The sequence below is a fragment of the Paramormyrops kingsleyae genome, chromosome 6 (assembly GCF_048594095.1).
Source record: "Paramormyrops kingsleyae isolate MSU_618 chromosome 6, PKINGS_0.4, whole genome shotgun sequence".
Taxonomy (NCBI): Eukaryota; Metazoa; Chordata; class Actinopteri; order Osteoglossiformes; family Mormyridae; genus Paramormyrops; species Paramormyrops kingsleyae.
Window position 1 is genome coordinate 2,010,279 of NC_132802.1, and position 15,806 is coordinate 2,026,084.

At 52.0% G+C, this 15,806-nt stretch overlaps 1 protein-coding gene across 6 annotated transcripts in view; it reads left to right on the forward strand.

Annotated features, from left to right (window-relative positions):
* Positions 1–15,806, forward strand: part of casz1 (castor zinc finger 1) — a 200,497-nt gene that overhangs the window by 144,505 nt on the left and 40,186 nt on the right. For 3 of the 6 annotated variants that reach the window (XM_072713359.1, XM_072713364.1, XM_072713363.1), the window contains exon 1: positions 5,604–5,743. The exons of the other annotated variants lie outside the window; for them this stretch is intronic. In XM_072713359.1, the coding sequence (XP_072569460.1) occupies positions 5,665–5,743 (79 nt within the window). In that variant the 5' untranslated portion in view covers positions 5,604–5,664. Of the gene's footprint in view, positions 1–5,603; positions 5,744–15,806 lie in introns of those variants that run through there. 6 annotated transcript variants of the gene reach the window in all.

Here is a 15,806-nt window from a genome sequence, read left to right on the forward strand (position 1 = left end):
GCCCTGCACCCCCCCACCCTCACCCTGGCCTTTGTCTGCCTTTGGCTGATCTTGAACAGACTATTTCGAGATCGAAATGCGATTGTTTTAATACTTTAATCCACCTGCCCTTGGCGTCCGCCGTGTGGAAGAAGCACCCTAATAATTCCACCGTCGTGCTGCTGAGTTGGCTGTCAAAGTCATTGCTGCCCCTGTCCCAACCCCTGCTGCTTTGTCAGGGTCAAAGCTGCCCTCCCAAACCGGAAACGGAACCAGTGCAGGCAGCTGTCAGAGGCTTTTAAAGAAAGAGGATCTATGCAGAGCAGCCAGGGCCGCCCTCTCTTTCAAAAGCGGCACCTCAGCTAGTTTTCCTTGCATTCAGTTCACAATCAAACAAAATATATTTTCTTTTAATCATTAGCCTTTAAACAAAATGCAAAAAAGAAACACTTCCGCCCCTTAATCGTCACACCAAAACAAACTAGCAAGACGCTGAGCGTTTAATTACTGTCACCGAGTGCACCTCTACTCGGGCCTAGCTGCCAGACCAGAGCCTGGAGCCCCGGTGAAGACGTTCCCCCAGCACAATGATAGCCCCCCGAGGGACTGTTAACCCCCAGAGCTTCCCTGCCTGACCTGTGCAGTGGAAGCCGGAGCGAAGGTGGTTAGAGTCCAGCAGGGGGGCCTGATATTAATGTTTGTTGATGGCTTCAGCAATACTTCATTTTGAAGGGAAAAAAAGGAAAAAGGCTCGTTAAGTGGTGGTGTTCATCAGTAAGAGGTACTTTAGGGCCTGGAGGATGCTGGCGCACGGAGAGCGCATTAGCCGGCCTGGAGAGATGCGCTTCTCACTCCATCCTGCCCCGTTTATATATCTAATGTACTTCCAGGGGAATAGAAAATAGGGGTCAATAATTATACATTTTAATAATTAACTCCAGCTTAATCGTGCTTTTTAAGGCCCCTGACAGCGATACGCTGGTTTACTGCTCCGTCGGCCTGGGATGCGTCTTTTTTAAGTCACCTTTTCAAGTCAGCCAGATTGTTGACCCCGGCATGTCTTATTTTTTTAATTAATCACATTAAATTTCAATTTCATTCAGGCCCCCTGACCTGTGTGTGCTCTCCATGCTCAGTGAGACAGGTGACTGACAGACAGAGTTGGTCCTAACCAGATTTTTACGGTGGTCTGACCTGAGACTTTTGTATCAGAGCGGAAGCAATATTTTTAAGAAACCCACCTGCAGTGCACCTTAAAATCTGAAAGTGGAGGTTCACAGCCTTCCTGTCATCACTTTGTGTGAAACTGAACTCCCTACTGAGTAGCAGGGTACAGCATGGATGTGGTGTAAACATCTCTCATGGACCGCAGGGCCTGGGATGCCGGGCTGCATTAATTCAGCACTGCGCAGATGGCCCCGGCTTGGCCCGATTGGCCCCTGTAATTATGGCTTAAACTCTAATGGTATACCTTTAGCACAGGAAGGCCTGGTGTACTGCCTCTACAGTGTAAACAGTTTGGTGGGGTGGGGGGGTTCAGGGGGGTGGCGGGGCTGTCTGGAGGGGGCTAGTGAAATAGAGCCTGTTACTCACTGTGGGAATGTTTAGTTCGGGACACAGGCGTGTTACTGCTGTCACAGCGATAAACGTAGAGGACAGCTTGATGGGGAGACAAAAAAAAGGAAATTGTCTTTAAAAGCTTCCAAACTGTGCTTTACACCCCAGGGTGGCCTGTAAGGGCAGCATCCCTTGATACTTTTATACGGTTCAGGATTTGTAGCTGTTATTTTGTGCCAGCTTAGCCTGATGTCAGTGAATCCCTAATACTGCTTTTTTTGTTGTTTAACTTCATTTCCTTTCAGTTTTGGAACAAACACTGTCAAGTACTTTGTACACCCACAGTTTTACATGACGGCAGCGCGAGCTGCCAGGTCTGCTCAGTGTGGGAGCCTGGCGTGAGCCTGTAATTACTGTCGCGGAATTCATACAGTGATACATAAAATAGTGTTTATCCAGTCTCCCGCTCCTCTGTCTCGCATTGTGTTGGAGGGCAGCGGGGTGGGGGGGGGTGGAGGGGGACAGAAAACATGTTTTGAACAATGTAGCGACGGAGCCGTGAGGGCAGACGCGTCGGCACACAGACAAACGCAGAGGAGCCCTCACTCGACGGGGGTCCCTCACTCGGCGGGGGTCCCTCTCGTAGCCCTTTGACGCGCCATGCGCTGCGCTCCAGATGAAGCGCTCGGCCTTGAAGAGTAGATAGACACCGACGGGCCGGGGGCAGCTGGGGGCACGGTGCTTAATCAATGGTAAATATGCTCAGGGACCTTATACCTTTCAATCGCGGGCAGCAGTGCCATCATTTCCCCATTTAGTTGTTTTTACATGTATTTATTAGCTGGAGGGGAATGCAGCCCGCATCCTTCAGGCCCTAAACCGCCATGCCCCCTGGCGTCCTCCCTGTATGTGAGGAAGCATGAGCTCCCGCTCGCTCTGCCTGGCTGCTTCACCGCCCATCCAAGCACCGTCCCACACTGCACCACCTCTCCCTCATCGGCCAATATCATAGACTTCCCGTCATCTCCCCTGAATCCAGCCGCCAAGGGACATGGGCCAAGGGTGTCCTAATCAACCCCCACTCCCAAAAAAATAAAAAGATAAATAAATAAAATGGGGGGGGGGGCAAAATGCAAGCCCTTAATACATGACCAGTTTCAATATGCTGATGTTTCTCTTTGCACACCCTGTTCCTTAAATTGCCCCTGACTGCCTGCATCAGTAATGGCACTTTACGTCCTTGCAGGGAAGGACAGCGAGTCCCTTCCAGTCAGGCCCGGGACCATCCACCCCCGTCGGCTTTCACCACATTTTTTTTAATCCCCGGCCTTATGAATAAATGAAGCCTGTGAAGCAAATTTTTTTTTCCATATTTGTGTAAATTGCTTTAAAAGCATTTTATCATGTCATAAAACAGCGCAATTGATCTGCAGTGCTGAGCCCATTGGACAGCTGTGTGTTCTGTTAATGGCCACTTTGCTCCGTGCGGCTTATTAAAAAATTTATACATAAATGCTAAAATTGCATAAATTATTTAAATACAAAGTAAGCGTTTTTTGTTTTTTGTTTTTTTTTTTTTTTTTGCTGGGGTGTCTATTGGTTTGCAGGGTTAGTTTACTGTATTTTCCCCCAATATATATCACAATATGTTTTCCTAGGCACACAAGAACATCCCCCCCCCCACCACCACCACCACATTGAACACAAACGCACGCACGCATGCAAAGGCACAAAAAAAAGTATATATTTTTTGATGACTTCGTTTCGGCAACCGCGGAATGTCACCCATATCCTGGTTGATTGTACTTTGGAGTTTTATGATGTTTTTTCATTGATTTGTTTCCCTGGCGCAGCTGCCGACCTCTATTGAGGGACGAACGTAATCAGCGCTGACGCAAATTAGATGGTTATTCGTTTCGAAAATTGACAGAAAAACAATAAAAAAGATGAAATGCTCCCAAATCAATAGATATAATGAAATTCAAATAATCCGAGAGATGAGGTCTCCATGGCAACTGATAATGTGGAAAAGAAAACAATTTAATAAAGGACAGACACGCTTTGAAAACAGATTGGGGGGGTCGCCGTGAAGGGGGAGAGGGAGGCAGAGGAGAGAGGGAATGGGGGGGTGTCTGTGGCTGTCAGGCCGGGGTGGGTGGGCAGTTTCTCCTGTGTGAAGGACCTGTGGCCATCCCAAGGACGTCGGAATAATTAGGGAAGCTTTCAGGCCAGAAAGTGCAGATTCAGGTTTTAATGCACAAAATTATTTCAGGGGCAGTGAATTGGAAAACCATTTGTTGGTGACCTTCCTGAGAGCCCCCCCCCCCGGCATGGGGGCAAGATGGCTGTGCCGGCTGAGTTATGGCATATTTGTGTTTTTATAGTGGCGGAGGGAATGGAGCCGGGCTCTGGGTGTTGGGAGCTGGGGAGGGGGGGAGAGACACAGGGCAGTGAGTGTCTGGCTGTGGGGTGCAGGCTGCTGATGGCAAAGTGGGAGGGGGGAGCCGAGGTACGTGTGTGTGTGTGTGTGTGTGTGTGTGTGTGTGTGTGGATGTTGGGGGGGGCTTGCAGATCTGGCTATATTTACAGGTCAGTTGTCAGAAAATCCATTTAGCCGGAGTCCGTATGGAGTGACACGGGCTGTTGGTTTCAAGGAAAACGACAACGGACAGAAAGCCAAACCATCCGTTTTTTTTCCCCATTAAGGCTGTGAGGGAAGCACTTTCACGTTTAGGAATTCTGTAGTGTAGGGTAAGTGAGCGAGGCTCCTCAGATCCGCATGTTTGAATGGCAAAAATCGTCTTTCATGATCAAAATCTGGAACATGATACATGTTGCAGAATGTAATAGCCGGAAAGGAATCATTGCTTGTATAATATTGCTATTGATTGGAAATGCAAATAAACAATGGTAGACATGTACTGGAAGTAGAATGCTTCTTTTAAATCCTTTGATAGTATCGATTTGGAGGATTTGTGCCATTTTTCTTAACAATTCTCCAGACTGATATCACGTTTCAAGTACGTTCACGGTCTTTTATTTAACTCAGCCTGTCGAATCGTTCCTGGTTCAATGCAGCGCAAGCATGCCCTTCAGCCAATGAGGTAGTGGCGAGATCACAGTCAGCCGGGACCCGGCACCTTCCGGGCTTTTCCGGGGTCTCGAGGGAGGGTTCCCCCTTCTCCCCCCTGACCCGAACAGTAAATGAGTAAGGGGCCAATCCTGCATGATCCGCCCCTCCTATAGGGAGCCTGGGGGGGGGGGGGTAGCTGCTTCCACCTCATACAGCAAGGTGATCCCAGGTTCTCCAAAAGGTTCTGGAGTCCAGGCAGTGCGGTTCCCACTGATTACACGGCTCTCCGCTCCCGTTCTGATTGCAGGCACACCCGTGCGCCCAATGGCTGTTTTCCTGTTCACCTTTGAAACCTTCCAATTACACTGACACACAGTTTCAAGTTCCCCGATATTCGAGATATATGCTTGTTTGTCTCTCCCGTGGACGGACCAACCACCCCACCCACCCCTACCACCATGGGACATTAAACTGGCAAAAACACACTCAGGTAGCGCTTCGAGGGTCCTGTTAACATTCCAGAAACGACACGACAGGAAAACAGGGAGGCAAAAACACAGGGGGAGGCGGCGGGACAGCGGAGAAGAGCTGTGCGGGGCTGAAGGCCTGCGTGTGGCTCGTGGTCTCAGTTTCACCAGCTAGCATGGCTGCCCGTCATGTTTACGACGGGGCCCATCAAAGACCTGGCTCTCACGCTCTGGGGTGGTGCTGACGGGGATGTGGAGTCCGGAGATGAGCAGGTGATGACGGACCCTCTTACCGGACTGGGGATTGTGAGGGGAGGGGGTGTGGCTTGTCACTCCAAAGGCAGCCTCTGGGGAGCAGAGGGCAGTGAGGGACCCCTACTGGTGAAGTGGGTAAATGCACCCCTGCCTAACATCTGTACCCGGCGTGTGTGTGTGTGTATGTGTGTGTGTGTGTGTGTGTGCGTGTGTGTGTGTGAGACAGAGAGAGAGAGAGAGAGGGAGGGAGGGAGGGAGAGAGGGAGGGAGGGAGATAGCGAGAGAGCAGCACAGCCCAGGCGAGGAGCACCGTGGCTGGAGAGAGGGGGGAAAATGCCTTGCTTTGTGGAGAGAGTTCCTCCAGAGCGACAGGGAGAGCTGGGGCAGAGCAAGCGGGGCAGCTTCCTGTCAGGTAAGGCAGCTTGAGCCTGGGCAGGCCGCGTGTGTCCCTGTGTGGGTGTATGTCTGTGTATGTGTGTGTATGCTATGGGGGAGAGCAGCCCCATAGCAAGCAGGAAGACCAGCTGACATACACTGGGGTGGGGGGGGGTGTTTTGGTGTGTGATGTCATAAGCTGTGTCAGTCTGATTCCATACATTGGGTGTGAGGTAATACTCCTCTGTTTGGGTTTGTGATGTCATAAGAGGTGTGTTTATTCCATACATTCCGTGTGAGGTAATACTCCGCTGTTAGGGTGTGTGATGTCATAAGCAGTGTGTTTATTCCGTAGATTCAGCATGAGATAATACTCCACTGTTTGGGTGTGTGATGTCAAAAACTTGCCAGTGTTGATCCGTGTATTGAAATTAAATATTTTTAATACTTTAAACAGTTTTAAACAGTTTATTTATTATTGATTTATTTATTCACCTGTTAATTTAGCCTTAAAAACTTTTCAATCCTGACTTTTTTCAGCTTAACTTTTAAGTGTTTCGTTGCTGCTGTGATACCTGTAGGGCCAAATTAGAGAAGGTCTGAAAGGGGGGAGCAGCTGGCATAGGATGGCAGCGCTCCTTAGCATTTAGCTTGCGATGGACAGCCGCCCGCGTGAGCGTGCCCTGCTGACCAGCGTGGTGGCAGGGAGTCACCCACGGCCTCGTCTAGGAGATTTATCTCTCTGTTTGGATACAGATGTTGGCCAAGTCTCTCTGTGAACCGCATCGCTGTGTAATTGCTGCCGGCGAGGTAGCGTGTTGGGGAGTGGGGGGGGGTCTGGCTGTGCAGGAGATTCACATTATGGGGTGGATAACCCTGATCGCCTACAATGAGGTCTCCCTTTTGTTAAATAAACAGCAAGCCCTGAAACCTAAAGGCACTTTCTTGCAGAGTACTAACACATTAATATCCCCTCACTGGCCTGTCGGGAACAGAGGCCTCAGGTTTCTTCCATCACCAGTAATTTGTTTGTTTGTTGGCATGGGATGCAAACATGGCCGGTGTTTGTGTGAAGGCCCCCCAGAGGCCCCCCCGGACACACAAGCTCACACCAGAGTTTACTAAGCACTTTTCCCCCACATTTTCACTCTGACCCAGTGCGAGATTGATGACTGAATCGTGGAGTACATGTTAACAGTAACTGGTGATTTATAGAGATACTTAGAGTAAGTGAGGTCTTACAGTCCTGAAGGGAGAAAAAGATACAGGCCTTTTAAGTTAATGCAAAAATAGAGCCTTTTCTTAGAGTAATAATTGTGATTGCCGGTAGTGGGGGGGTGGGCAGGGGAGGGGCGAGTGTGCTCTTGGGGGGGGGAATTCGGAGCAATCAGCTCCCAGATCCTCACATTTCAGTCAGAGCGCCATCCAGTCAGTCAGGAGATATATCTCTGTTGGTCAGTATGGCACGTCCGCCCCCATCAGCCGTATCCGTGTCATCGACCCCCCCCCCCACCCCACCGTAACTGAATGGACATTAACCGGCCCCATGCTGGATTCCCGCATAGGTGTGCTGGTGAGGCAGCCGGCCTGTGATTCAGTATACGGCGGCGTATCAAAGTGAACAAGCGGCTGAAGCAACAAGTGCCAGTGTTGGCAGTGGCTGTGATGGGGTCCTGCCAGTGTTGGCAGTGGCTGTGATGGGGTCCTGCCAGTGTTGGCAGTGGCTGTGATGGGGTCCTGCACAGAACAGCAGCCGACTTCAGCGGCTTTGTGCCCCCAGTTCCCCGCCTCTCCAGAGAACGCTGGGAATATTCAGTGCCATTCAAATACGATTTAAAGCTTCATGCCACTTGATTGCAATTCCTTTTTTTGTAGCACTGCCCTCCCCCTCCCTGGCCCCCAGCAATCGTTTGAGTCAGGACTAGCGCCTCCCCGGGAAGAGAAACAGCTTTCATTTCTCCTAACCACCTTTTAGACGGAGTGAAATGTTTGCTCTCTCTGCCCGCCGATGACTTTATATCTTACCAGGGATTTAACACTCACTCAGCAGCCTCGTAAATACAGGCCCCCCAGTGGCGCTCAGGCCGTAACTCATCCCCTAACTCTCCCGCTAACTAAACTGATATAGCAGAGTGGCTTTTGTTTGTCCTCCGCCCCCTGTGTCCGATTCCTGGGGAAGACATTAGCCTAGCCGCCGCTGTGCCAGAGCTGTGCTCGCACGCGGGCTGCGGGTCCGTCGCATCCGGGGGAGCGTCCGAGTGGATGGTCTGCCACGGCAAGCCGTCCGGGCCGCTGAAACAGTGTGACAGTTCATGGGGGGAGGGCATGTAGCCGTGGTCATAAAGCTGTAGGTTTTAAACACGTGACCGTCAGTAAACATGCAGCTGTGCAAATAACGGAAGAGGGCTGGAGCATGATGAAAAAAACATACAGTGAGTCTGTCGGGTGACTGACACGCATCTCAGCCATACAGATGTATGGATACTAAGGTGTCTCGCTACGGGATTCGCTACGGGATTCGCTACGGGATTCGCATTGAGCTCCACGTCTGTGCAAGTGGAAGCCAAGTTCCCCCCCACAAGGTGGACCTGTGTCCTCCAAATGCCGATATTCATCTGTCTGATCCAAGTTCTTAACCTGGCCCCCCAAGACAAACAATGTCAGAGCCTCGGTGTTGGTCAGAGCAGCTGGACCAGCCTTAGGTACTGTTTGGTTGTGCCAGTAAAGCCCCCTCCCCCCCACCCCAACTCTACTGACTGTCCTCCCCAGCAGAGGCCCTGTGAAATATGCACCATCCACATTGCATGGCAACAAGAGGTGTGACACGGCTGGGAACTGCTGTTGTACCTTTCATTCTACAGATGTCTACGTTATGGGCTATTTATTAGAAGCTGCCATGTGGCATCGAGCGCACGGACACGTGTGTTACACGCCATCATTCGGGGACACATCTGTGGCTCACAGCGTACCCATGCGGCCCAGGCCACTGTTGCATCATGTCACAGATGGATCGGTGCTGTTTTTCGGGGGAGACCGCGCTCCTCAGATAAGCGCCGAATTGGCTGCGATGTGCCTGCCGGTGCCGTCTGTTCTCTGCCGGCTGGGGAGAGTCAACATTGACAGCCCCCCCCCGCCCAAATCCCTCTGAAGTGCCCACCCCCCCACACCCGCCTTTTCTCCCTGCGTCATGTGGCATTAGCCGCTGCAGCCGCGCCATGGCCTTCCTGCGAGGATCTCCAGTCACTGGCGGCGCGTGAGGCTACCCACAGCCCGACTTCCCCCGCCCAACTCCCCAACTTCCTCTTTTTGTCTTTTTTTGATCTTGCCATCAAATCGGCTCCAATTTTCAGCATGCCGGGTGGGAGACGTTTTTGGGGGGTTGTGGTATGGAGTTCTGGAGAGCCGCGTCGCCTTCGATAAAGACGCCGGGCGCATGGGTTGGGGGCGGGGGGTGGGGCTATCGGGCACCTTATTAGTGATGAAACGGCCCAGAGAGTCTCCCCCCCCCTTCACGACTCGGTGAATTCCGGAGATTGGAACTGTGGGGTATTATTAGATTATGCCGCGAACGCCCTACGACGCTGCCGCAGTGGCAACGTGGACCAGCAGGGTGCGTGGCGGCCAAGGGCCCCTCTTCCAGTCCTTGTCTGGAGAGCACACATCTGTATCCTCCCCAGAGGAGGTGATGGTGGCAGTAGCCTGGCGGAGCGGTGGGGCCATATGCGGGTGGGGGCCGTCTGGCTGTCCGGCTGAGTGGGGGCCGCTTGCTGTCTCCTGAGCTGTGGGATTCCTCCTGCTCCCATATTAGCCATCAGCTGGGCACCAGGCTCAGCTCATAACAGCACACCCCCGTCTCGGCGGTCGCGTGCCGGCAGGTCTGTCACACGGGCCGGTGTGCGGGGGGGGGGGGGGGGCGGATGGAGGGTGTTGGCAAGCTCCTGGCCTGGGTAATTACGCCTTCTCTAAGGAGCTGGCGTGGGACGGCAAGACAGCTGAGCGCAGACCTCACGCTCAGATAACATCGGGGGCGGCCCGGTGGAGCATGAGCCAGGAGGGGGCGGGGGGGTGGTGGTGTTAAGCTCCTTTCTCAAGGGTACAGCTCGGGATTTCAAACTGCGGCTGTCACCATTTCCCGGGTCCGGTTGCTAAAGCGCCGCTCCCGGCCGCGGTAATTGGACGGAGGCAGCGTTTGAATCCGCTGCATCTTTGCGAGAGAGCAAGCAGAACAAAACCCGAATGGGAGAAGCAGGCCCACAGCAGGCCCATAGCAGGCCCACAGCAGGCCCACAGCAGGCCCACAACAGGCCTGAAGCCTCCACCTAATAACCTGAGAACAGCAATGATACCACTAATAATACAATACAAATAAACCACTCTGCTGTCTCCAGGAGCACGCAGGGTGGGCTGAGGGGGAAACTTTTCACCGGCTTGCCCCAGTATTTGAAGTCGCGGGGCAGTGTTTAAGCATCCGACTGCGCAGACAGCGGGCTATGAATATGCAGATGGCCCATATGGCGGGAGCGGCACAGGGACTGGGCGTGTCCAGGAACCACGGAGGATGCTGATGCATTATTCTCCTGTAACCGTGGCAATAATCCCACGGTGGGCAGCCACTGTGTGTGATTTTTCTTTTCTTTTCATAAGGCTGCTGCCCGCCCTCTTCCCGGCTCCCCGCCCCCCCCCCCGCGGTCCATAGGTGCGCCTGGGCTTTCACGGCATTGCAGTTTTTTTAGGGTGGAAGCGCAGACCTGACGCGGCCATGATTAAAAGCGATATCTCTGACACGTTGGGATGGTGCACAGGATGTAACCTCCTCTAAAGCTCTCATTAAGAGATGCATGACAGACCTGAATATTTATAAAATACGCTTTAATAATTAATAACAGCAATCTGCTACAGTAATTCATCAGATTTGCACTTCAACGGAGGATCCGTTTTCACTTTAAAATAATAATAAGACGAATATTAATGTTGGCAAAATGTAAAACAGGGTTTCACTGTCATTCAGGCCCCCACGCTCCTCGCCAATATTCAGCTCTGCAAATTTCAATTTTATTTTATTCCTAAATGGTATCAGTCAAGGAGCCGGGGAACAGTGCAAACTCTCCCTGCAGCCCTAAATCGCAGATACAGGTGTTTAAAACGGCCCTTGGAGGAAGACCCGGTTGACCTGGACACTTGTGACCCCCACCCCCCAGCAGTGACGAGCTCACTGCTTCAAATCGATGTCAAATAGCGCTGAGGAAAAAACAACAGTCAGGAAGCCCAGCGGGGCTCAGCGTACAGTTTAAAAGTAGCTGCAAAATGCTGCGGTTTGATCAAAAGGCTCCCCTTTGAGTCAGCGAGAAACACTTCCTTTTGTTTTCTCTGAGCGAAAATGGCTTGCACACATCACACCTTTTGTCTGCCCTGCAGTCCGTGCTGCCGCGACTTTTTAATTACCGCTCGTTTATATATTAAGGCGCTTTTAGCATGAGGTGTGCAGAGCGGAGCGGCCGGCTTTCATCCTGCCCTGTTTGTTTATGTTTGCGATGTTTTAATCCCGGTGTCGCTAATGTGCGTCTCCAGGCCGCAGCCTTACTCTTGGGCGCGGTCCCACCCCCCCGCCTTCATATTAACACGTGTCTACCCCCCCCATCCCTCACCCCGGATTACAGATGATGGCTTCGCGGCTTTGTCCCCTTCCGGTTTTCCCCGGAAACCTCCACCGTGCCTTCAAGCTCATCCAAGCTTTGCAGGTCTTCTGGAGGTCAAGGCATGTAACCTTTGGTGTGGGCGGCTGGGGCACCGTGGCGAGGCCCAGTGATGAGCCCCAGGGCAGGCGAGAGGGCACGATAAAATAAAATTTAAAAAAATTGACCTGGAGAAGATTGGTGCAGCAAAGGAAATGTTTTTATGGTGGTCTGGGGTATGCATGCTGTCAGTGAGGGATCCTATCGGATAAGCTACGTTCCTCAATTGATGTCACCTCTGATCTGAACCCAGCTTTGGGGATCTGAAGCCAGCCATTAAAAAAACTAAATGGTGGGGCCAATTTTAAGGAAATTGCTGCAAAAACATTGAGTGCGTGCAGAAGCCGAGGATCTGAAAAACAAATTTAAGAAGGAATCTTGGAAATCAATCAGCTGCTCCTGCAGGAGCCGGGGATGTGAATCACCTCCTCTGCCCCCCCTCTCCCCTCTCTCTCGTTTTTTTACTTTTCTGCGAGGCTGAAGATGCCTGTGCAACACGGTCCCACGTCTGCATTGTGCCTCACAAGTTGTCGGGTGCCTTAAGTGTCTTGTTAAAAAATGACTTGTTTTCCTTTAATGAAATTCATATGTTGTCAGGGGGGTGGGGGGCATGCAAACATCTAAACAGGTCATTTCTGCAGAGGCTGTCTGGGGGGGGGTGGCCTGTGATTGACATCACCTGATGTGACAGAGTTTGGTATCGAGGTTAACCTGAAGGTGGCGTGGCATTGTTGGGGGTGCGGTGTATCCTCCCAAGGTCCATGTGCTAGTCTGCTGGGGGTCTCTATGCTCCTAATTGATACCTAAAGGAACACCCCCCCATCCTACCACCACCCCAGGAAGGCAGAGCCTTATGGCATCTTACTCTGTGTTGTTCCCCAAAGACGATGCACCGCTGTAGCACATACATGCCATTACCCACAATCCCAGAAGCACCGCCCCCCCCCTTCACCTGCTCTGTCCAGTCTCTCTTCTTGTCTTACTCCTCCCCCTACCCACCTGTGACTTAAACATAAAGCAGATAACAAGTCTGTCAATTTCACCCCCCTGAGTACTAACCTGAGCACCACCAGCAAACTGGAGTCAGTGTGCTGTGTGCAGCCCATCCCCTCGCAGCCTGGAGGTGCTCACCCGGAGTGAGGTACTCACCCTGCACGAGGCACTCACCCTGCACGAGGTACTCACCCGGAGTTAGGTACTCACTCTGCACGAGGTACTCACCTTGCACGAGGTGCTCACCCGGAGTGAGGTACTCACCCTGCACGAGGTGCTCACCCGGAGTGAGGTACTCACCCTGCACGAGGTGCTCACCCGGAGTGAGGTACTCACTCTGCACGAGGTACTCACCCGGAGTTAGGTACTCACCCTGCACGAGGTACTCACCCGGAGTTAGGTACTCACCCTGCACCAGGTACTCACCCGGAGTTAGGTACTCACTCTGCACAAGGTGCTTGCCCTGCGGGAGGTGCTTACCCTGAACTAGGTACTTACCCTGAACTAGGTACTTACCTTAGCTGCACTAGTCAAAATGTCCTGGCGCTTAAAAGTGGAAGCTGCTTCAATGTGAACTTTGGCCTCCAAGTAGAAGACGCTGTGCAGCGCTATGCTGCCCCCCGACATCGCTGTCTTTAAGGCCAGCTACACAGGTGCCTCTAGAAGCTGTAACTGCAGGAATGTGATGATCTTGGATCTTCCTCCTGAGAGTTTGCGGTCTTGTCCCGTGCGTGAGGATGCTCACGGCCCAGGGACCGGCAGCTCTGCCAGACCACAGCTGGAAGCGTCTTTGGTGCAGAGGGTACTTGATGCATGGGGTGACAAGCATGCTCAGCTGGACCATGGCGCTGCGAGAGGCCAGAACTGATCCTTGAGGGTTGGCCCGCAAACCAAAGAAGCCGGAGTGCGGGGGGCTGGGCCACGTGCGCAGGTTCAGTTCCCTTCTTAAAAATCTACGCTTCTTTTTGTGCCATTAATGATAAATTTGGAGGGGAAACGCACACTGTGCAAACAGGGTGGTGGTATTTTTGTGAGGCACCTTCTGTCACCTCGTGTCTGTGCAGGAATCTGTTAATAGTTTTTCTCAATCTCACACTTTTTTGTTTTTTTTTTTTGCCACTGCAGTTTCTAAATGTGGTTGGAAACAAATATCGAGGTTTTTCAGACAGACTCTTTCGCTGTGTGAATGGCACTGCGACTGAGGTCCCCTCACCCACTTCAGGCTGCATCACGCTGCATCACGCTGCAGGCTCTCGCAACTCTCTTCTCCTACTCCATCCTGCTGTTTCCTCCACTCCACCACGCAGTTAGACTGATGCTGTGTAGCCTGCAAACCTTCTGTCTGTGGCTGAAGTGACATGGTGGCAGGTCAGGTTACTACAACCCATAGCAACCTGTCACAATCCACTCGGGGCCTGAGAGGTGGATTATGGGAAAATTTTCACACCCTCCCCCAGGTCCCTCTCTTCCAAGACACCCCCCCCCCATCCTCTGTAGAAACTTTTCTTTTTCCAGCAACTTGTCTTTTTTGAAATTCAGTCGGCAGTGGCATTGTTTTTAATTATCAGAACCCAGAAATTATTATTATCGCTTCTGACGCGGCAATTAAAACTTCAGGTCAGACGCGCAACGAGCGGTGATCAGCGGCGAAGCCGGCGAGTTTTAATTAGACGATCAGAACCATTAATGCACAAAAAAAGGTGTGCGCTGGGAAATTAACGCGAACGTCTTAATCAGGGTTACCGACTCCGAAGAGGAGTCAAGTGAACAGAGAGCAGAAAACAAATCATTTCCGCGCCGCTGGGACAAAGCGCAATTAAATATGCATGCGGAAAAATGGAAATTTTCAGCATCAGCACGGGCTGTCGAGAAAAAGCCGCCGCAATCGCGACGCCAGGGTCGTAGACCTGCGTGCCGCCGTTTTCATGCAACGGATGGGGGGGGGGGGGGGGGCACTGGATACACAGGTCATGGGCGATCTGCCATGTTTGCCCTTCTAGAGCTTTCCACTTGGTTTCACTAACCCCCCCTCCCCTCCCTTCTGGGATCAGAAACTGGGGGGGGGAGACATTCTAATTCTGTGTCCTGTGAATCTCCTGTGAGAAAAATTAAACCTTAGGACGGGGGGGCATGCAAGGGTTTAGGGGACCCTTGGCTTGCTGGGAGAAACACAAACACACAGGGTTCACCCAGGCGGACTCCAGGGGCACCAGGCCTGTCAGCGCATCTGCCAGGGGTTCATAATCTCATAGCCAGGTTTTTTTTAAGAGCAGAAAATGGGGGGAGAGAGAGAGAGAGAACTCTTGACAGCAGCTGCATTAAATAATGAAAAATAATCCTAAGTCGTCCAGACGTTTCCCAGGCCTCTTTCATATTAATTAACTCAAGATATTATTAATTTTCTGTCCTTGTGTCAGTCAAGATATGATGAAAGCCTCCAAGACTTGCCCCTCGTTGCCCAGTTTGAGATCCTCCTCTGCCGATACTGGAGTCGGGCTGGGCGGCTCGCTGTCAGCCTGGCGTTGTGAGGCTGCTCTGCGTCTGGCTAGGCAAGATTAATGCACTGCTTCAGGCCTCATCTCCTCTCCAGCCTCATTCAACAGCAGCACGTTGAAGGTCTTGACCCTGGCTCCTGATTGGCTCGCTGATTGATTTACCCACATGCTAATAATATTTCAGAGGCACTCTGCTGCGACTTGCAAGTTTTTGGTCTTTCAACCACTATGCCACCTGCTGGCCTATTCTGGGCGGAAGGCCAGGTGATAATCCCCTTTTACAACTGGCCAGTCGACATCACAATGGAGACGGTGGCGGCGGGGGGGTCAGACCACAGCAATCAAAACAATGATTAACTCCCCCTCCCCCCTCTTGTCACCGACATGTGATTAGTGTCACGCGTCCGTGGGAGCGGCGGCGCCCGTCGTGAGACGCGCAGACGGAGCCCATGCGGCACGCGGCGTTGGCAGTAACCCTGGCAGCTCAGGCTACCTTTCGGACACTTGAAATGTTAACTGCCGTCGCGCATGATGGCTTCTGAGAACGGGCAGGGAGGAGACGCTGCTGCTCTTAAAATAGGCACGGCTTAAATCCTGAAACCGCGCAACAAGAAAAAGAAAAAAAAACGGCTGGTGCCACTCGGGCCGCGGTCTGTTTAGAATAGTTTCTGCACTTTTTCTCAAGGTTTTTACCTTATACAGTAACCCCCACACTGCAGCTCTCGCCCTCAGCAGCTTCCTGTAAGATCAGCACCCCAGCAGTATGCAGCTGCTCTTTAAGAAAGAAGCTCTTACATGTTTGAGCATAAAGGCATTTTTTCCAAACCACCCCCCCCCCCCGCCACTGCAGGGATTACGGTGATTTTGATCAGACGCACTC